This window comes from Armigeres subalbatus, chromosome 3 (genome assembly GCF_024139115.2).
Source record: "Armigeres subalbatus isolate Guangzhou_Male chromosome 3, GZ_Asu_2, whole genome shotgun sequence".
NCBI lineage: Eukaryota > Metazoa > Arthropoda > Insecta > Diptera > Culicidae > Armigeres > Armigeres subalbatus.
The window spans coordinates 219,339,870-219,363,779 of NC_085141.1; the positions used below are offsets into that span (position 1 = coordinate 219,339,870).

Genomic DNA, 23,910 nt, shown 5'->3' on the forward strand with positions numbered 1-23,910 from the left:
TGACAATCTACAAAACGCTAATTAGACCGGTAGTCCTCTACGGACACGAGACCTGGACGATGCTCGTGGAGGACCAACGCGCACTTGGAGTTTTCGAAAGGAAAGTGCTGCGTACCATCTATGGTGGGGTGCAGATGGCGGACGGTACGTGGAGGAGGCGAATGAACCACGAATTGCATCAGCTGTTGGGAGAACCATCCATCGTTCACACCGCGAAAATCGGACGACTGCGATGGGTCGGGCACGTAGCCAGAATGTCGGACAGTAACCCGGTGAAAATGGTTCTCGACAACGATCCGACGGGCACAAGAAGGCGAGGTGCGCAGCGGGCAAGGTGGATCGATCAGGTGGAAGATGACTTGCGGACCCTCCGTAGACTGCGTGGTTGGCGACGTGTAGCCATAGACCGAGCCGAATGGAGAAGACTCTTATATACCGCACAGGCCACTTCGGCCTTAGTCTGATTAAATAATACATTTTGCAAAGCCAATACTGCTGCGATTCGCATAAGAGTTCCATGTCGATTTTTGACAATTTTGATTTTCGTCCAGAAATAAGCTTAAAATAGTTGTCTGACATTTCGCGGTGTACCATTTCGCGGTATGTAAATATCATTTGGCGATAATCTGTTTCGCGGTTTATACAATTTGGAGGTATAACATTTTGCGGTGCTTCGATTCGCGGTATTCAAGCTTAGCTTATTTTTTTTAACTTTATTTATTTGACGGGTGTCGTTCACAACGTGTGTCTTTTTTTACTAAATAATGATATTTGTGTGTGTTACTTCTACGTGAAGTTAAACGATTTACAATGATATGGAAATGCTAATATCATCTTCCAAACTTAGACGTACATGTTCATGATAGAATTAGAGGCGAAAGTATAGAATTGATAGTTCCGTTAGGAAACGGCAGGCATGAAGGATGTGACATGGATGAACATGTACGTCTAAGTTTGGGAGATGATATTAGCATTTCCATATCATTGTAAATTGTTTAACTTCACGTAGAAGTAACACACAAAATTATTAATTTAGTGTATTACCCTTGGTGGGGGCATCCATCAATTCAGCTGTTATTGGTCGACGGTACAGCAGCAGTGCCTTTCTCTGCTTTGTTCTCTCCGAGGCAGCTAAGCTGGTTGCGACGAGACGGACGCAATGAGAAAACAGAACTGTGCAATAAAAATCCTATTATTTTTAAGAGTTCGCCATTCGTTTCTATCAACTCTTAATTTCCTCTTTTTTATATGGCTCTTTCTTTCAATGCGTTTCTCTTTAGTGCGTAAAAGAAAAGAGAAAAATCTTTTCTTTTACGCACTATTTAATGCTATTTCCTAAAAAACATATACATTATTGTCAATATGATAATTAGATGTGCGAACTTTGTCGTCAAGATACACTATATTATATGATGAAGCTCGCTGTCTGTCTATTTATTTTGGTAGACGTAGAACTCAGAAGATGTAATGACTAAAAATTATTTATAAGGCAAAATGTATCTTCCTTAAATGTGCTGTCTTTTTTAAATGTTCGCATTTGCCCGGTATAAGGCAAATTGTGATGTTTTGTATTCTTTAAATATTTGCATTTGCCCGGTATAAGGCAAAGTGTGTTGTTTTGCTTTCTTCGAATGTTTGCATTTGCCCGGTATAAAGCAAAATGTTGTGTTTCGCTTTCTTTAAATGTTTGCATTTGCCCGGTAGAATGTGAAGACTGTTGTTTTGCCCTCTTTGAATGTTCGCATTTGCCCGGTAAAAGGCAAAGTGTGTTGCTATGCCTTCTTTACATAGTCGCATTTGCAAATATGTTTTGCTTCCAAATCTTTTTTTTTGTTGGGATTTGAATTTATACAAGTCTGGAGTAAACTCAATGATTATTCGCTTTACATTTAGGTAATTACATTAGGTAAATTTGAGGCTTTACAAAGCTAAATAACACATTATTGAGCTACTTGTAACATTAGTAAAAATTAAACCTGCGAATTAGTATTGACCGCGAAAAAGTTCACCGCGAAATAGTACTAACCGCGGAATGGTATACCGCCAAATAATATAAACCGCGAAATGTTATACCGCGATATGATTTCAACGCGAAGTGGTAGATTTCTAACTGGTACACCGTGAAATGGTTAACCGCGGTATGTTTTACCGCGAAATGTCGTACAATCCCTTAAAATGCCCTCATCTTTAAGAAAAACTAATAAAATAATTGGCTTTGTTCCAGAAATTTAAAAAGCAAAACCCATTTGTGTTGCCCCATTTGCTATTTATTCGCATAACAGTCACATTCCAGATTTTGATACAGTTTTGCACAAAAAATAAATATAATTATGGTCCATTTGATAGTTCCATAGCAATGTATACAGATATAGAATATTATGCCAAACTTTCAGAAAGATTGCAGCTTTTATCAATTTATTTAAAAAAAATTGTATTTCTCCATGTAAAACGAGTTTGAAAAATTCAACGGCATATTACTCAAGTCAAAGAAAACTTACATGGGACGCTTAAGCGAATGGGGGCAGAATATTCTTCTTTTGTTACCTAAGAAAGATGAAAATATGAATGCTGAACTTGGTGTCCACCTCAGAAATATAATGAAGTTCACTACAATCCGACTCAATTCTAATCCAAATCTTATTCAAATCCAACAACAATATCATATATCAATCTCATATAAACACAATACATACCCAATCCAAATTCAATCCAAATCCAAGGCAATAAAAATATGCTAATATTTTGGCGATGAAGGGATATGAAGCAATTTATTATGATTTGCGCAATCTAACACAAACTCATTTTTATCCTATTTCCAAATATCAATGCGAATTTTACCTGATGAATCACAAGCCATATAGGATTTTGCTAGGTGGGTCGCATACCCACAAAGTTCGGAAACCTCTGCTTTAACGCAATGATTTACCTACTTGGTTTAGTATGCACTGAAAAATGCGAAAATTTACGTTTTTCCCTACAAACTTTAAACGCGTTACGGAAAGCGGAGAAGCAACCAATCGGGATTCTGCACAGTTCATTGGGAACCCGAATGGTTCTGTAACATTGTGAATTCCTTCCTCAATAAAAAAAAAGCCACAAACAATTGAGCGCTGGAGACAGGACAAAAAATTTTTGTTCCAGACTAGTTCAATGAAACAAAGCCGATATGGCTTTACTGGATATCACTTGGCATCTTCTTCTTCTTCTTATTGGCATTACATCCCCAAACTGGGACAGAGCCGCCTCGCAGCTTAGTGTTCATTGAGCACTTCCACAGTTATTAACTGCGACGTTTCTAAGCCAGGTTACCATTTTTGCATTCGTATATCAAGAGGCTAACACGATGATACTTTTATGCCCAGGGAAGTCGAGACAGTTTCCAATCCGAAAATTGCCTAGACCGGCACCGGGAATCGAACACATCACTTGGCATATCCGAATCAATAGACTTAAATTGGAATAAGATTTTATTCGGTGTTTAAGACTTGAGCCAGTCTAGGGCTGAAAACCTCTTAAATAAAGACAATAATAATTAGGTATTATTTGGTGTGTGGTGGAAGGAGCTGGAATGTTATTTTCCGAGCCCCTACTAAGACAAGAAATAAACACATAAACATAAATGACGTCGCTCAAAAAAAGGGAATTAGATTTTCGGATCAATACATTCAAAGTTAATTGCCTATATGCCGGGTATAAAGCCACCCGGAGTGGAAATTAATTACTATGTCTGAAACTCGATTATGCATATGTACAACATGTGATAGATTTAGTTCGGAAAAGCCAATACCTTTTCCGAACTAAATCTATCACATGTTGTACATATAAATAATCGAGTTTCAGACATAGTAATTGATTTTCGGATGTTGATAATCTATTCACAATTTTAGGTGTCTCATACAAAAACATAAAAGGCAGCGCCTTAGCGTGCGGTTGGCCCCTGGCAATGACTCCAGTTTTTAGGAGCGCTGAAATCAAGGATAACGCTATATAAAAAGACAAAAATATTTGGTTGAGGACCATTGATTAACTCTACTGACTATGAGCTGGTACAATGGTAGAAATACCTATGTCTAAAGCAAGTAAAAATATTGCTTTAATTGTTTCTTTATCTTATTGTTGTGGACAAGGATGTTATCGGTCATTTAGTAATCTGCGTTTGATCATTTAGTAGTTTGTCAATAACTCGTTACACTGGATTAATTTCAAAATGTGTTGTATGGTGGATTTCTTGTTCGAAGGTTTTTCTACAACTCTGTCTAACAGGTCGATGTTCGAATTCCACTATTGAAGCAGTTAAAGTGCTACTTGCTACACTTATACTACGTGATAACAAAATATTCAATCATTTAGTATAAGTTACTGCTACTAGCGCTATACCTCCGTTATTAGTGAAAATCCAACAACAAAATGTTAAGCAGAGTCGTAGATAAACCTTTGCACTAGAAGATCGCCACACAACACATTTTGAAATTAAGCCTGTGTAACGAGTTTTTGAGAAACTATTAAATGAACCAACGCAGATTACTAAATTATCGATAGCATCCTTGGTTGTGGAAATCAACATGTTATATGGATTGGTTTTAGCTTTGACTGCTATTCCGATTTTTCAAAGACATCCGAAACCAGTAACTAGAGGTCAGTTGAAAAACCCCATAAATATCATATTGAACGCATTATTTGAATGTCACGAATTTTGATAGCAACATGGTGTGAATCGGATTAGTGTTAATTTTAGCTATTATTAGGGTCACCGTGGGATTTTCAGAACCATAATGTTTATAATAGCAGGGAGGATAATTTACACTCAAATTAATTGGTTTGAATTTCCCCAGCTTTTTTTAGGTGGATATCTTTAAAGGATTACATCCATAATCAACCGATTGACCTATTTTAGGAATGCTTTTTGTTTTAATATCCAGAAGTAGTGGTATGGATTTTTGTGTATATTTATGTGTAATATTATAATCAAATGTAGATTGATCCAGAAGTGGACGGCAATTTCGACCATTGACCAACCCACTGCAGAGCTGAATTTTATCGACCCAAATATGTACGGGAAATGCATCCAAACCATCCACCGACATACACAGTCCAGAATTAAATTTTATCCGTTGACGATTTCGATCACCAATCAATCTACTCACTATACAGTTATTGATACATTAGTTACTTCAAACCCCGACCAAGCCATACCAGATTTGAATGTTTCTTGATTCGTTACCACGTTAGAGTTTGATTTAATTTGTCCAGATTGGGTCCAGACCCATTCCAAAGTTAAATTTTACTTGATCCAAATACGTTCAATTGCAATTCTCGGTCATCAACCAACCCACTCCAAAATATGGTTTTCACTGATTCGACTAGATCCGATAGCAACTCTGCCCTTCTTCGACCATCTCATCCCAGAGTAGAACTTCGTTAACCCGGCTAGGTCCGGAAGCGGTTTCAAACCCCCGTCAGACCCACTCCAGAATTGAATTTTCTTTGACCGAAATAGGTCCGATAACGATTCCAATCATTGATCGACGCATTTCAGAGTTGGATTTTTAGGCCTGAAAAAACACCTTATCATCAATGACCTTCCAGCACGGCTCTGGTCTGGTTCCCGATCCCTTACATAATTTGTAAAAAATTTCAGAATTATGCAATAATCAAAATAGTATCACCGAATTGAAAAATCGCATGAGAACATTCTGCAATCCACATGAACTTCAGGAACAATGTTCTTGTACTCTTCGCAGTATTGTATGATATTTAAAGTATCTCTAAAACATTAAACCTTTTAATCTTACTATTGGTGAATTTCAAATTGTCTATGATTGTTAAATTTTCGAAATTTCATTTTCATTTCTAAAAGAAGGGCACCAAATCATGTTTTCGCCAAGGGCGCTGGCATGACAAGACGATGAATAATAGAGTAATGTTTTTGTTGGATGATCCATAAAATAGGTTTCGATAGCATATAATTATGAGTTTGATGATTTTCTTCATATTTTATAAGGGGGTCCAATCTACCCCGTTACCACGAGGTAGTGTTAAACTATTTCAAAATCGTTCTACTTGATTTTTCGAATTGGAAATTTTTTCGATTTCCCTTAGCATAACATTTTCATATTGTTAGTCCCATGATTACTCGACACTGATACTGATCTTTCGGTCTAGAAATTTCATACAAGCATAATTTGGCCCTTTATGCGTCAGTTCATGAGGTCTGACGACAATATTACTCGAAAGAATTTGATTTCTGATGAAAACGCGAACAGTCCATTTTCAAGCCGAACTGGGTGGGGTGCGGGTAAGATCGACACCCTGTGAGGGTGAATACGGCACAGCAAGTCGGGATGGAATCGAACATTAAAACAATTTCAAATGATATTACAACATAATTGAAAATGTTTGTTTAGGGATTACTCATAAACGATAGTTGAACAAAGTTGTATATATTTTTTTTTGTTTCTTCAATGGTTTGGATGAGCCATATGTAGAGAATGTTAGTAACAAATTTACTAAAGATGTAAATATCGATCTATATTTCATTATTTTGAAAACATGTTTATAATAGTGATATGAAGTTCATTGTGTATGGTGCAGTGATGATAAGAATTGAAAATGACCCATTTTATAGGTGACAAGCTTCATGTTAAAAGGGGTGAAAATGGATCACGAAAGTACAACAACTAGAGAACGGATTGAGCAAAAACCCTAAAAAATACGTTTTTTTAGCGCTTTTGTTATTTAACCTTTATGACTTAAAATGATCCCCCTAGACCTGTTTAGCCAAAATAATGATTATACATAGTATAATCAGTTTCTGACTTAGTTATACTTTCCGGCTCTTACTACCTCGTTTCTTCATAACTTGAATTACATTATGCGAATAATGAGTCTAGTAAAACAAAGGTATTTTGTGATTCGAAGGCAGGTCTTACTCCAATCTATAACATAATAATGTTGAACTACATGTGGATGTTTATAATTAGAAAATTTAACTATTCTTCCTCAACATATACAAAATGAAGTTCAATTATGGATCAGAGATGGATTACATACTGAAAATCAACAAATTATTGTCGAATAAGCTTATAGGGGACCAGGGGGCATTATGAACACCCGGGGCAGATTGGACACCCCCAATATTCTTGTTAATTCAATCATTTTTCTATTTTCAATGCAGCGAACTCTATAATCCTTTCACAAACAACTAATTTATAGCGTAGAAGTCATTGGTTTATCTTCTTAGCGCATAAATTTGACAAAAAAGTTAGAATGTCTTCCAAATGATTAAAAATTATAAGTTTCACCTCTCATAAAATAAGCTTTACTTTACCCTAGAGGATGTTTTCTCAATTATTAGTCATCCCATAGCAAAATTCTGTTATTTACAGTGCTCTGGCATGTATTTGTGACAAGTTTCCTTGATTTTTATAAAATTTCCAACAGTTTTTAAATATGTTCAGCTGTTGGGGCAAACTGAACACTCTATATGGGGGTAGAACTGACACCCTAAAAATTAAAAACATAACCTCAAACTCATCGAACTGGGCTTTCATATCGTGTTATTTTCGTGTTATCATGGTGCGGAATTATAAATCGCTATAAAAGTTCCAGTACATGACATATATACCATAGAAGTCGCTGAAAGTGCAACAAAAAAGGTAGTGTTTTGTATAGATATGACAATCTCGTTGGCAAGTTGATCGGTAAAATCCATTGGAAGGATTGGCGATGCCAGTAGGGTGGATAAGAGCATGCATATATTATGCCATGCTTAGAGGAGAGACGATTGGGAAGGGGTCTTGCAATAAGTGTGATAAAAAAATCATATGTTTCATTCAAAAAGTTCGACATACATGTATGAGGCCGGCTGAAAGTGGCAAATTTTTTCGTTACGTAACCAATCTTCTTCTGTTCGCCATGGAATTAAAATATAAAACGACCATATATGACCTTGCATAAGACGAGGGAAATAGATTTTCGGATGTTGATGATCCAAGCACAATTTTAGGTGTCTCATACAAAAACAGGAAGGATGAACAATTGGGTAATATTTTGGTTGGATTGTCCATAAAATAGATTACGATGGCATATAATCACGAGTAAGATAATTTTCTTCATATTTTATGAGGGTGTCCATACTGCCCCATGGGGGTGTCCAATCTGCCCCGCTACCTTCTCTCTCGAGAGAGAAAAATTAACTATTACAAAATCGTCCTATTTGATTGAAATTGCCGTATTTTCAGTACGATTCAAAACAGAACTGGTAGTACACGAGTAATAGTATCATGTAATTGCTAAATATCATAATTATATTCAATTCAAAGCACCTAATATTGATTAAAACCTTAGGGTGTCCATATTGCCCCTTATTCCCCTACACCGATACCAACATTTTAGATAACTCGTCTTGTCAATGGTGATCAATGCTATTTTTGGTTTATTTCGACTGTTACGCGACTCCGCCAGTTACTTAATGGCTAGAAATACAAGAAATCGAAAGTTTATGCAAAGTGTGTCGCCCCCGAAAGAATCAGAGCAGTATACAGCGAGATTTTCGTCTTCATTCGCAGATTACGGGACTTAAGCTGGTTACAAGGTCGTAATAAGTCCTATTAGCAGCTGCTATGTCTAGCACCATTCTACTACCACTGCCACTAGAACGTTGATTGCCAGCGACCATGAACTTCTTTTTGCTGGCATTTATCGTGAGTCTAATGCTTTCTGTCTTTCTTTAAAAAGGCACAAAAGCTTCTTCCACGGCACGGCGATCAATCCAGTTACTATCGATATCGACCGCAAAGTCCAGGATGCGATCTTGTGATAATGATACCGCTTCTTTGCACACCAGCTCTCCTAATCGCTCTATCGAGTGCAATATTGAACACTAGATTCGAGAGTGCATCACTCTGATTGAATAATTCATCTAAGGTTACAAATGATGTCGAAATTTCATTCGCAATTCTTACACTTTGCAGCTCAACGGCAATTAGGGGTTATATAAACGATACTAAGTCAACATAAAATTACAAAAACATAATAGTTCATGGGTTTTGGAAATTCTGGACAACTCTTTTCCGGATTTTGAGGCGTTCTGGGGATCTTTTGTTGCTGTTACAAACAAGAATTCTTAACCAGCGTGTTCCTATATTATTTTCTTGTTAATTGATATATCATTGGCTTTTATCGGTGAGACTAACTACCTAAGCTCAAAGTGGAAGGAAGCAATTTTCAAAGCATGTTGAAGAAAAGAATGGAAGTTTATCGCAAGCAAGTAATCAGAGGACCACTGAAGAACAACACGAAATATATAATAAAGGACTTGTCGCAACATTAACGTGAATGGAATTACTGACTAATTTCATATAAAACCTAATAACGTTCCCCTTTTTCATTTGTCACTGAACAGATGATGACCGGGTTGGAATGTGGTCACCGTTTCTGTACGCAATGCTGGCAAGAGTACCTGACCACCAAAATCGTAGAAGAAGGCCTAGGCCAATCGATAGCTTGTGCCGCACACGGCTGTGACATATTGGTGGATGACGTGACCGTCATGCGGTTGGTCCAGGATCCACGTGTCAAACTAAAGTATCAACATTTGATAACCAATAGTTTCGTTGAGGTAAGTTGGCAAAGTTTTATATCCACCAGTTAAATAGTTCAACAAAATTTGTACTTTATTGTATCTTAAAGTGTAATCGATTACTTCGCTGGTGTACTTCGGCGGACTGTAACTACGCGGTCAAAGTGCAGTACGTGGATGCCCGGCCCGTCATCTGCAAGTGTAATCACGTATTCTGCTTCGAGTGCGGCGAAAACTGGCACGATCCGGTACAGTGCCGGCTGCTGAAGAAGTGGATCAAAAAGTGCGACGACGACTCGGAAACGTCCAACTGGATCGCGGCCAACACCAAGGAGTGTCCAAAGTGTAACGTAACGATCGAGAAAGATGGCGGTTGTAATCATATGGTAAGCGATGTTGTTTGAAATGATGGTTGGTTTCTAATTGCGATTGGCTCAACAGGTATGCAAAAATCAAAACTGCAAGTACGATTTCTGTTGGGTGTGTTTGGGATCCTGGGAACCTCACGGTTCTTCCTGGTACAACTGCAACCGTTACGACGAAGATGAGGCTCGTGCTGCTCGTGATGCTCAGGAAAAGTTCAGATCATCATTGGCTAGGTACGTATGGAAACAATATTTTGTGGTAAAACTGCTGGAAATAAATCATTTGTGTATCAAACTATGTTGAGATGTAAATCTATTTTTCGTTTATAGATATTTGCATTACTACAACCGTTACATAAATCACATGCAGTCGCTCAAGTTCGAGCATAAACTGTATGCATCGGTTAAAGCTAAAATGGAGGAAATGCAGCAACATAACATGTCATGGATCGAGGTAAGATTTTTTAAATTTTCTACTCCCAAATTCACAGCATTTACATGTTTTTAAATTTCGCATTGTAGGTTCAATTCCTGAAGAAAGCTGTTGATATCCTCTGCCAGTGCCGTCAAACGCTGATGTGCACATACGTATTTGCGTACTACCTGCGTAAAAATAATCAGTCGCTTATCTTTGAAGATAACCAGAAGGATCTGGAGACGGCCACGGAGAAACTGTCCGAGTACTTGGAGCGTGATATTACGTCGGAAAATCTCGCCGACATCAAACAGAAAGTTCAGGATAAGTATCGGTAAGTGAATCCACGATCATTTCCATGGCATTCTTCCGTTCTAAGCGAAGGATCTCTTTCAGATACTGCGAAAAACGTCGAAAGGTGTTACTAGATCACGTGCACGAAGGTTACGAGAAAGATTGGTGGGATTACACCGATTGATAAAATATTTGTTTCGATATTAGTGCAAGTTTCAGCGTGGAACTTTCGAAAGTCCGTTGAGATAGACGTACGCCCCTTCCCTTTTCCCTCCCCTCCTTAAATCAGCGAACGGAAATAAAAATAGAAACCCAGAAAACTCTTAGAAAAAATCTAGCAAAAGGAATATTTTCGCAATGGAACAATACCGGACTAACCGAGACTAAACAAAACAGTGCAAGAAATCAACTGTTTTAGTATTCTACTACTTAGACGATGTACTTTCCTTCGCGTGTTTCCAAATGTCTTATTATGTCTCCGAAAAAGAAATACAAGATTACATTACTATTTATTAATAGTTCCGTTCTAATCAAGAATTGTTGTTTTCCTGTTTGTTCTCGGTCGTTTCGATTCGATTCATTAGCGGTAATAAGAAGTAACTAACAGCGTAAATAGTTAAAAAAGAAAAGTACACTCATATGAACACATGAACACACGTACAGTCACACAAACACTATACCAATATAGACCGCAAAGTCGTTCGTTCGTCAGAATAATTTCGAGCTCATGGAACGTACATGCATGCATGTGCATAGTTGTAGCCTTTCTCTCTCTCTCCTAGTTGGCCAAGGGTTAGATGTAGTTTGTATCGAACGACACACGTATTGCTTAGTTGTATTAAAATCCGATCAGCTTACATTTTTTTATTGCAATTGTTGGCAGATTTTTGGGAGAGACGTGTTGATTTTAATCTGATATTATGAAATCGCGAAAGATGCAAAACTCTGTATCATAGTTTTGCAAGTTATAACAGCAGGTACGGATAGCATAAAGTGATCAGACGTCATATTGTGGGACAGAACCATACTTTCATTGTCACGCGATAACACGTGTCCCGCGAATTGTCCCGCGTTTCTTTCATTTGAAGTGCCCAAAATACGGAAAATCAGAAAAAAATCGCTTTCGCCAAAAAATAAGGTTCACAACCAAGATTGAACTTTCGTGTTTCACATATGGTCTGATAGAATGTGGTTTTCAAGAGGATCATGTATTAATGTTTATATGGATTTGGATTAGTATCAGCGACGTCATGGCGCATCTTTGTCTCATAAACAGTGGCGTTTCCCTAACCTCAATCTACCTGCACACTGGATTAAAACTTAAGAAATTGGTGTACGAAAACGCATAGAATAACTATATTTTGATTAGCTAAAACGACTCTGATAGTTTTATTCTCCATTTGGGCTGTCAAACTGTCGAAATTTCCATTTTCTGAGTCAGTGCAGAGGTAAAACAGTGAGGTTACGTGATGCCACAGCTCATGAACAAGATAAAATTATTGTTAAACGCACGAGGTCTTTCTTAGCAAGGTCTTTGCAAGTGCTGAAGAAATCAAAGATTTTATTATTGTCTTTATTTTAGAGGCTTAGAGCCCTTCGCTGGCTCACCTCTGGAAGAAATCGAGGAGATTTCATCTACTTGAAAGATGTAGAGAGCTTATTGTGAATGGTTTGTAAATTAGACAGTGAGTCAAATAAAGTAATAATGCACGTTTTTCAAAAGTTTTATTTTTCCAAAAAAAAAATAAAAAAATAGATTATGTGAAATTTTGAACAAGCATTTTTGGTTGCACGATATTTAAGGAAAGATATTGGTAGAGGTAAATGAATATGCTTGATAACACGTTCTTTAAGTTTTTAAAAAAATATGCTTAAAAATGAACAAACGCTTTGTTTTTAATCAGCAATGAGGTTATAATTCCAGTGCACCGAATGATGATTGCTCGATAACGTGCTGCTACTGCTCGAACAATAGAAGAATCAAGCGCAACGCATTCTTTTTATACTTACAGAGTGGGATGTTTTACGTGTAGCGTGAGATGAGAATTCTTCCAGAATGTGTGTCAGATGGGGGTGAATTTTTGATTTTTTCAGCGGCAGCAGCATCAATGGCTAGTACAAACTAGGGATCCTACATTCAGAGATATGCGAAAGTGGCCATCTTGAGCCAATCGAACATTGAGAGCTGTTAGAATCTGAGCCAAATGAACATTGTTATTGTAGAGGATTGAAAGTTATTGCGATTGTAATGAAAAAGATTTTACGAAAAGTTTTGTCGAAAAAACAATTTGTTTTACATTGGCAAGTCAAAGTAGTCTAGTTCATGCATGGTACTTCATTTGTATTGCAATATTATTTTAGTGATAATGCACTGTTGGACGTTAGATAACGAAATCTGAAAATGCCATTATACGCAAAGTCATGTTTGAGCTCCAACATTTTGCGCCATAGCAAGTGCTGGCAAGTGCGTTTGTTTACGAAAGTAACAGCGTTGCTAAATCGTCTGGAAAAGTATTCGCACATCTCTTAATATAGGATCCCTAGTACAAACAACACTGTAAAACATTGCTTGGGATTGATCGATGATCTATTTTGCTTGCCGTACGCCAACTCACACTGATATTGTGACAGATGCAGTGACAGCACAGCACAGTAATGATCCATCCGCACGTCCATCTACAGAAACCTTGTTATGACTTTTACTTCCTCGGAATATTCAAGTTCGGTTAACTTCAGCGATTCAAATGTACTCCCGAGGGACTAGCAAATGTCCTTCCTTCAAAGACCTCACTAAATAATCCATTGGAAGTCGCAAAGGGCGGTGTGTACAAATGACAGGGACGTAATCAATGTCAGCTACTGACCAGCACTTCACTGGAAATTCCAAGCGCATATGAACCATTTCAATTCATAATCCCGACTAAATGAGCATTTGGAGCGATTGCTCGGCCTTTTTGGGCAAAAGGTACACGTTGCTACTTACATTGTAGTGTGCCTCAATCTCATTTTGCTGAACAAAAACTGTCATTCGTGATTCCTATACTGTAGTAGCGGATCCCAAACACGGACAGTGTACCATGCCTTCTTGGTTGACCGGCAGACTGACTGCCTGATTGTATGCGGATCGATCGATTGTCTTTTTTGCTCAGGCCTCGGAATACCCTTAAACTACTAAACCAAGTTTTGCAATGAGTTGATTGATCATGCGCGTCGAGTTTAGCTTGAAAAACCCGGGAGATCTGTCAGGGTCCACGTTTCATTGCTGATGAAAGCCGCGTTGCGGATTTAAATAGTTCCGGTTCGGCTCTTAAGAATGCTTTTTTGGGACTGGACGGATATTCAGGAATGCACTAATTTATATAGACCTGTGCAGGAATTCACCAAATTCACTCACCTAATGGAGTTTGACATTTGATGCGAACTTGACTCGAACAAAAGTTCATTTTGCGTTCATTTACGACCCTTTCAAACGTCATAATTTCTTAGGGGAGTTCATTTTGCGTTGGTCTATACCTGTGCAGGGATTCATCAAATTCACTCATCCAATGAATTTTGACAATTCGTTCTTTCGAACAAAAGTTCATTTTGCGTTCATTATACCACCCGCTCAAACGTCAGATTTTTCTTCGAGGAATTTATTTTGCGTTGCTATATTGTTTGGTATTGCAATACTTGATTAAGAGACGTGTCTTCTATCGCATAGCATCAACCTTTGTTGAGAACCATTTCAATTGGTCTTTGATTGGAACACGAAGAAAATGCTTAATCCAGGAATATTCCGAATCGCTAAATTGACTTCGTCGGTACAATTATCATTTGCGGCATTGATTGGACCATCTGAAAATCTAGAAGCAGGTAGACATTTGGACTGGCGTAACTAGCCTCGATGCTCTATTTTGAGCTACTTTTAAAAAAATTTCGAACATTTTACCATCTCATTAAGTTATCTTAGTGGTAAGGTGATAAATACGGTCCAACCTTCTTCTTCTTCTTATTGGCATTACATCCCCACACTGGGACAGAGCCGCCTCGCAGCTTAGTGTTCATTAAGCACTTCCACAGTTATTAACTGCGAGGTTTATAATCCAGGTTACCATTTTTGCATTCGTATATCATGAGACTAGCACGATGATACTTTTATGCCCAGGGAAGTCGAGACAATTTCCAATCCGAAAATTGCCTAGACCGGGACCGGGATTCGAACCCAGCCACCCTCAGCATGGTCTTGCTTTGTAGCCGCGCGTCTTACCGCACGGCTAAGGAGGGCCCCCACCTCCGGTCCAACCACCCAAAGCAATTGCGAATCAATCACACTCATCCATATTCTCTTTTTCAAGCACGTGCTTTCTGTTGTAACCCACAGTATTGAAGTGTGTTAGTTTATCATCCTATGATTGCTACAACGACTCAAATTGATAGCGTATGGCTATAATGTCTAAGGGTCAATTTCTTCACCCCCGCTTAGTGCTTAAACCAGGTTTAAACGTATGGGTAAGCGACGCTTACGAGTTAAGCGGAGGTGAAGAAAACGGCCCTAAGGGTCGATTTCTTCACCTCCGCTTAGGCCTTAACCCACGTTTAAACGTATGGGTAAGCACCGCTTAAGAGTTAAACGGGGGTGAAGAAATCGGCCCTAAGTGTAGTGGCGCTCGGCTTTTTCCTGCACACTCAAAGGACATGTGACGGTTTGCCGTTAGGTTCCCATCGGTAAGCAGTAGACAGGTTTGCATATTTTATAAATATTCTATCTATCTCAAATGAAAAAAAGAAGAAATAATGCAACATTACTCCAGGGATTCCGACGGGAGTCCTCCAACCATACTGAAAAGAACCTCCAGAGATTCTGAAGGCAATCCACCAGGGAGTCCGAAGGGAATGTTTCAGAGATTTCGACGGGAATGTTGCAAAGATTCTAATGATAATCTTCTAGGGATCCTCCATCCTCCGGGAGTTCTGACGGGAATATTCCAGGAATTCGGATGGGAATGTTCCAGGAGTTCCAACGGGAATGTTTCAGAGATTCCGTCGGAGATCCTCCAGGAATTCCAACGTTAATGTTCCAGGGAGTTTGTAGGCAATGTTCCAGGTATTTAGAAGCAAATTGTCGAAGAATTTCGAAGCAATCTGTCGATGGATTCCGAAGCAAATTGTCGATCGCATTCGTATTGATCCTCCAAGGATTCTGAATAGAATCCTCCAGCGATTCCGAAGGGAATCTTTCAGGGATGTTGAAGCAAATCGTTAAGAGATTCCGAAGCAATCTTCGAGGGATTCCGAAGCAAATCATCAAAGGATTCCGAAGCAAACCGTGGATGTATTTCGAAGCGAATCGTTGAATTATTCCTAAGCAATTTGTCAATGGATTCCAAAGCAAATCGTAAAAGGGATTCCGAAGCAAAATGTTGAGAGACTCCGAATTAAATCTTCAAGGGATTCCGAAGCAAATCGTCGAAGTATTCTGAAACAAAACGTCAAGGAATTCCCAAGCAAATCTCCGAACCATTCCGAGAGAAATCTTCGAACGACTCCGGCGGAATTCCAAAGCAAATCAACGAGAGATTCTGAAGCAAATTCTCCATGGATTATTAAGGATATCCTTCAACGATACTGAAAAGAATCCAGTGTGATGAGCCAAACACAATGCATACCATTGCGGGCGTTTTGACAGTTTTCCTATGGGAAAACTGTCAAACCGCATGCAAACGTATCCATTATGTTTGGCCCATGAATTCTTCTGGATTCCGGTTGGGATACCTACTTCCATGATTCTGAAAGGAATTCTTTAGAGCTTACAAGAGTGGGCTTCGTGGCCGTGCGGATAGCGACGTCAATCGTCTAGACGCATGTGCTATAGAGTGTGAGTTCGATTCCCGCCCCGGTAAGGAGGAAACTTTTCGTGATCGAAAAATTCTCCACTGGTCCACTGGGTGTTACGTGTCCGTTGTCTAATGCTAGGTGTTAAGTGTTCAGTCTGTACGACCTCTGGTCGAAAACGGTGTTCCTGTCTTTTTTTTCTTTTTTTACAATGAGAATTCTTCTCAGATTCTGACGGGAGTTCCTCTCAAATTCTGATGAGAATCCTACTCGGGTGCAGATGGGAATTTTAAAAATTACCATTTTTCCAGGCAAGCGGAAGTCTTTTTGACCACATATCTTTGACTGCTGGCGTAGTACCCAGTGTTGGTAGAATCATGCTTAAATCTGACTCACCGAAGCCTCATGCACGAGCTGGCTCGCTTGCGATTCTGCATGAAGAACATCGCCCATGAGTTTTTCCGGCAGAATCGCTCCGTTTCGCTCATTCGCCGAAAAATGATTTCGCTCCAAAAAGTGTCGATACCCAATCAAAACGTATTTTGTATTTACGTATGGATTTGTTATCCATTGTTATAAGCAAAGAAAGTTATTCCGATGAAGATTTAACGAAGAAGAACACGCACAAATCAAGCAATGATGCAAATCGCGAGTCGAATCATGGACGATTCTCTGGGCCATGAGGTTTGGGTGAGGTTTGCCTCGCGCTTGATTTGAATCGTGGATGAGATTTGAGAATTTGAGTTTTTACCAACACTGGTAGTACCAAGATTGCTTTGATTGATATTATGGTGGCTCTCCGTCGTTGTTCATATCACGCTTACTTTGATGCTTTCAAATCAATTAGGGTAACCAACTTGATTTGGATCCTACACATTTTGGACCCTCCTGGCGACATTATCTTGATTTCTGAACTAAAATCAATGCCGCTGCTAATTCCCAATTGGCTTAAGGAAAGTGTTCAGCAGCTGCTTCACTGGTTTTCCGTGCAAAATTAGTGATATTGAGATGAAATTTCGAGGAAATTAGTTTGTTCAAGAAGACGAGCGTTACAATGCGTTACGCTTAAAAGTATACATCACGGAAAATCTCAAAACACACACAATAAGTTTTTGTCGAAATTGTAAATTTAAAACGCAGGAATTTTCTCATTGATGCATGTCAATCGAAAAATAAGACTTTGCTTCGGCTCAATTGTAAATTAGAAATTCGACTTTGAAGAGACTAAATCGGGGGTGTCCAAAATGTGTACATTTAGGGTTCCAAAATATGTTGCACTGTCCAAAACGAACAATGCTTTTATTTCAGAAAGTTACAATTCTCAGTGATATATTCCATAAATGAGACTTCCATCTATGAATTGGTGTGATTTCCGCCTATATCAAACGTGTCATTCGATACATATAAGCCGATATCAGTAAGCACATCCTCTAGGGGTCCAAATGGAGCATTTACCCTAGATTATGGCTTTTTATAATTGACACAAAGTGCATTTTCTAATTTTTTTTCTCTTAGTTTTGCCTTCCCACAGCTTCGCCTCAACGCCTTGTGTGACTCGAGCAGATTCGTAACTGTTTTCCCTGCTGGAATTGAATTTGAAACTGGAGCACAAGAGATGAAGGGCCGAAAATCTCTTTATTAAGGATACTGGAGCACAGAACTGTCAAAGCATAGTCGAAATCACCATCAGGGCCGTTATCGTCATCTTGTTTGTATGGAACCGTAGGGTTTGCCCCCAGCACTCAATTGTTGTCTGGTAATACGAGATCGTCACTTCAGACACTTTCGCTGTAGTTCTGTCTTCCTCCAACGGTAACTTCTATCATTGGACCAGATATGTCGGAATGCACCCGTTGGAGAATTTCCTCGTCCCTGGACCTTCCACTCCGGAGGCCGAACAGTTTTTCGATTGCTTCTGGTCCTCGAACGTTTTTTCCCTAAATGTTTTCGTACAATAATGCCAAAACGTATGATCGATTTTTGGTGGAAAATATTCAATTTATTACATCTCGCTTAATTTAGAGATTAAGGCTAAAGAATCAGTATTAGAAGCTGGCAAAGTTTCAAGCAAGGTCTTGAGCCACAGGTGACTAATTTCGATTCTATGCTGATTGCGCTGCACTGATCCAGGTCAAGAATAAAGCTTCCACGAATTTTCTAGTTTTTGATCTTGTTTACAGCTGGAAGTTTTGTTGCTTTCCACGGCTTCCCAAAGGTCTTCATCTTTTAGATACGTACGTGGCGCAAACTTCCACGTGTGTTAATTTTCACGTCCGACCAGCCGCTCGCTCGTCGAAAATTCACAAGAGACTTATACACCGTTCCCTCCACCGTACATTTTGAGTTTTGGAAACTTCGGTTGGCTAGACCAATCAATGTCTCGGTCCATAACGTATTGGTAGATGGAAATGAATGTACGTGTTAACACTTTCGTGGGTGGTATTTATTATGTTTTATTGCCTGACAAAATATCAACATCTCAGTCGCTGATGTACTTCGATTCAGTCAAACTCAATCAACCTCAATCTTAAGCTCGATAGAAGCCATAGATAGCGCTGGCTTAAAATCAAGCTTTAAATACATTTCTGGTCAGGCGAACAGATGTATTTAAATATGTTTTCTGGAGGTTAGACAAATTCTTGATCCTCTTTTTCTGATTACCGTTATACGTCGTGTAGTCTTCTCACCGTGACTATAGCACCATTAGTAAACTGACCAATGAATTGTTCATTCGTTGACAAATTTACATGTAATGACTGCTTCTTATTGTAGAGGGTTTTTGCGATTCATTTAAAGTGATGAAGACTAATTGAATAATGGCTGCATTAACCAATTGCGCTAGCCTGTTCAAAATTCAAAATAATCTGCCATAGTTGAGCCGTACCGCACTCCTTCATTTAATCTGTTTGATACCTTGATTGTTACATGACAGAATTATAATTAAGGCAAAGAGTATATAGAAGATAATCTTTTATGCGGTGCTTCGCGATTCAAACTCATACAAACGTCATTCGAACCAGAAATTGATATTCTTTGAAATAATCATTCAAAAAAGGCCATTACGTACCATGTAATCATTTTGAGACATTTTGATAAGATAATTATTCAGTATCTGTTCCATTTCCCGAATCAAACTTATCATCAAAATGGAGCGTTACTTCAGCAGTGGTTGTTTCTTATGGGCGTTCAACAATACCCAATATTTCTCCTAATTGAATCGTATCCCAAACCCACCAAAGTGAGACCATGAACTCGCATTCGTGATAACCGCATAACATACAAATGCTTTTATTGGGAAAGTATTTCAAAATATTAATGCCAGCAAATGAAGAAGATTTGGCCTAATTTTCAAGTTTTATTTGAAACCTTAAAAAAAAATTCGAATTCTATTTGAAATTTGAAATGTAGCATAAAGCCACACAGCTTTAGATGTTTTGCTACATCTTGTATCATTACGAAATGCTTTTGCCAAGGATGATATGAGTATCCCTGATTGAGATAATAACATCTCAAATTATCTCTTCCACAGATAATCTCTTCTAACCTAACTATTCAAAATATTTTTATTTAAATAATTTAAAACGTTAGATTTGCCGTCTTTTGTTTTCATTGATTTATCTATTTAAAACCCAATAACTTGCTGATGAAATATTCACTTTCGAGTCCATGCACTCGGATGTAATCAAAGCCGATTTTTTTTTATCAAACTTACTATGACAATGATGTTCCACATTCTTGTATTTGTGTTCGCTAACTATTCACATTTTGTTTTTATCATTTTATCATGTTTTGTACACGTGTCGCTACACCCAAACACTTGGCATTAGTTTCTAAACATAATGTTGGCCTGTGTGCTGTGTCGCATTTGTTTCCCACAATATTCTTTCTTTGGACGCTTGAAATGGATTACAGTCGAAATGAAAATCATTGAACAAGTGATAAGAATTTTAACGAAGAGAAAAAAAAACTATAAAGATTATATATAAAAAGTGATGTGAATGAAGTATATTATAAAAATGAGTATATAAGAAGCAGTAACCTATTATATACGGATTAAGAAATGAATATGTTAGGAAGGGTCATTTTTCTCATTTTTGTTGACTAAACAGAGAGGTGATTAAAAAAAAAAAGAATATTACAAACACTGTAAATTGCAATGTAAAATCGATCGAATCAAAGAAACCAGAATAAATGAACGCTAAACTTAATCAGTTTCTTATGTGACGACTGTTTTTCTCTGAGTCCGAAAATATCCCATCCAATTTACACAGAACAGGAAGCCGTTTATAGGAATAACGATAATGAACATTTGATTAGACTCCTAGCTATAATTAGGTAGCAACTATGCTCCGAACAAGAGGAAAGGAAATGCCTTAAAATTGTGCTCTGTCGACCGGAACACCATCAGACAATGTGTCAAACAGCCTACGTAGATATTCAGATAATTGCCACAACATGTTTATATGACACATTTCATTATCAGTATTATGGGAAATAGTGATAGAAAGTTATATGTTTTGAGTTAAAAAACACATCAATATACACCCAGATTTTTTTACACGGTTTGGTTTTAGTCTTTAGCGTCAGTGAAACAATGGGTTAACCCCACGAACAATATCACAAAAAATCAAAGAAAATTCAGGTGTTATTTAGAAAGCTATAAAAGTTCAGCTTAACCGAGAAATTTATGAATTCCAAAAAAACTGGGTGCACAAGCCGTTAATATATTTTCTTTGAAACTTGATGATTTTACTACACAGATTTGAAACAAACGACTATAAGTGGCGCATAGTGGAAATAAACAAATAATCGTGTCCAATATACTGCCGTCATTCGCATATTTGTCCCATGTTTGCTGGGATTCCCTTTAAACAAGGGAAGGTCATGCGTATAACGGTAGCATAGCTCTGGACACAGAATACCATCGGAACAAATTATGTCATACTCTGGCTTACGAGGTGAGTACTCTCCTCCACTGGCGGAGTTAAGTTGAGGCACGATGAGGCACGTGACCCATCAAATCAAATATTTTCTCTAAAATTTAATTATATACAATTAGTTGCATATTATTCAACAATAAATATTGTTTTTATTCAAAATACTAAATTATGCATAGATAGGTTTATTGATTTTTTTTTGAATAAAAAAAGATTTTTGAGCTTTTGATGAAAATTGGCCTGACATTTAATTTTCAATTTAATCAATTTCAGTATGTAAATATTACCATAAAATTCGAATTTCAAAAACAAAATTGAACTGAACAAAATCTAACAAAACAAAAATCAATTGAAAAGGTAATAAAATTTAATCCTTTGTCCATAGCTCCCGAAACCAAATCTCAAAGCCAATTTAATTTCTGTTGAACTCGATTCCTCACAGAGGTGTGCGCCACCGCCGCCGACACTTTTGCATAGGCACGCCATTGCCTCAAATCTGTAACGCATCTGAACGGTTCAAATTTGTAGAAAACCGAACAATTTTCAGAACTTCGAAAAATTTCGAGTTGAGTCCCAGTCTTCTAGAATCCAAAAGTTTTCCCGTTATTAGTAGTTTTCAGTGAAAATTTAAATTTATTTCCCGAGGTAATTTTAAGTTTAAATGAACATTTCGAAATATTTCCGGTGAAATTTTAAAATGGTTTCTTACGATATTTTCAAATTTGGAGCAATTTCCACATTTCAAAGAATTTTCCGAATAATTTTCGAAGGAAATTATGAAGAATTTTCTGTTGAAATTTTGGTGAATTTCTCGTAAAAATTTCAAATACAGGTAGGGTAAGACACCCAGAAATCGCCCTCCCCCCAGTTTTCGCCTACCGATTTTAAAATCTTTATTTCTCGAAAACTAGTTGTTCAAACCAGTTAAAGTTGAAGTTTTTCATTCAATTATTAAACAGTTTTGAAAAAAACTTGAACTTTAACTATTTACCACAATCAGTTTGCGAGAAATGAAGATTTCAAAATCGGTGGGCGAAAACTGGGGGGTGGGCGATTTCTGGGTGCCTTACCCTATACCTCGACTATATGGACTTTTTCGATGCAAAAAAGTCCATATAATCGAATTTTCTATATAATCGAAGCAATTTTTTTTCTCGAAATTTATGTTACACGATGAAATAAGTCTTCAAAGTTGAAAGAAAATATCCATATATTGCCTTACAGTCTAATCCGCATGTTTGGTCTCATTTTATGACAACTCAGTAGATTATGATTTTCTATAAGAAGGTAACCTTTTTTCCAGCCGCTTGTTTCTAAGATTACATTAGTAATGAAGACTTCGCCCAGCTCAATGTGAGCACACTAATATACTTATTTACGAATTCTAACTACAGTGCCTTCCTGTTTCAGCAACAAAGCAAACACTGAGTGATCGAGAAAGGTATATGTTAGATTCAAAAACTGGCTTCATATAGAAGTAGAAGTCCTTGTCCTCTTTTGATTTGATCGCAGCAAATTGAAGCCGATGTAAAGTTTTGTCCTAATGTCTCCTTATGAAAATTGGCCGGATTGGACTATGGGCTCAGAAGATATGGCCAAAATGCATTTGTTTATGCAAAAATCGCGTAGAAACAGTCTCACTTTTCTGACACTTATCTTTAAAAGATCTCCTTGCAACAAGTTGCGTTTGATTGATATTCTTAAAAAGAATTTAACCAAGAGAGAACCAATTTTTCCCGTTTCCCGTCATTTCCCACCAAAAAATGTATTTCGTTTTATTGTCTCAGTCAATTATTTGACTTATTTAAGCTCAACTTTTTCACAGAATTCGTATTCAACACTAAGACTAAACAAAAATCGGAAAAGTGCCTCACGTTTGAAGAATTGGAATTGGCCTTATTTTAATTCAAAATCGGGCGAATTTAGGTCAAGCTTGGAAACCGGCACTATTCGTCAAAAAGTATGGCGTCAAAAAGTATGGGTTCTTTGGGAAAGTTGTCCTAAAAAAATTGAAGAATCGATTGAGCGGATAAAAATTGTTGACGGGAAATGTCAATTGCACAGTGCACCTGCTAAGTGGAATATTAAAGGATAAATTGTTACACAGATAGAAAAAGTTGTTGAAATTTACACGAAAGTAATGCACATAAAGGGAATGCCAAAAAGAGCGTAAATTTAAACGATTCTATCGCCTGAATGTATGCAATTTCCATTGCATTATGTCACTTTTTATATGATGTCTGCTATAGAAACTGACATAATGCTATGGAAATTGCATACATTTAGGGTATACTTGTTGGAAAATATCCATGTACGCCCAAAATAGTTTAATTTTCCACTTCTTTATTTTTTACGCGCTTCTTAGTTTTCATTTTTTTTTTTCTGTGTATGGCTATTTTGGACTATGTTCGTATATTAAAGCAGGGCTGTATTTTGCAACGGGTTTCAAAATTCAAAACGACGCACAGTGGCGGACCCTCATAATAATCCCGGACAAAACTTGAA

At 37.7% G+C, this 23,910-nt stretch overlaps 1 protein-coding gene across 1 annotated transcript in view; it reads left to right on the forward strand.

Moving 5' to 3' along the window:
• LOC134219946 (E3 ubiquitin-protein ligase ariadne-1) overlaps positions 1-20,676 on the forward strand; it is a 45,592-nt gene extending 24,916 nt beyond the window's left edge. The window contains exons 4-9 of the mRNA XM_062698850.1: positions 9,404-9,619; positions 9,691-9,966; positions 10,022-10,179; positions 10,276-10,399; positions 10,468-10,694; positions 10,757-20,676. Coding sequence (XP_062554834.1) covers positions 9,404-9,619; positions 9,691-9,966; positions 10,022-10,179; positions 10,276-10,399; positions 10,468-10,694; positions 10,757-10,838 — 1,083 coding nt within the window. The 3' untranslated portion in view covers positions 10,839-20,676. The remainder of the gene's footprint in view (positions 1-9,403; positions 9,620-9,690; positions 9,967-10,021; positions 10,180-10,275; positions 10,400-10,467; positions 10,695-10,756) is intronic.
• Positions 20,677-23,910: the final 3,234 nt, after the last annotated feature.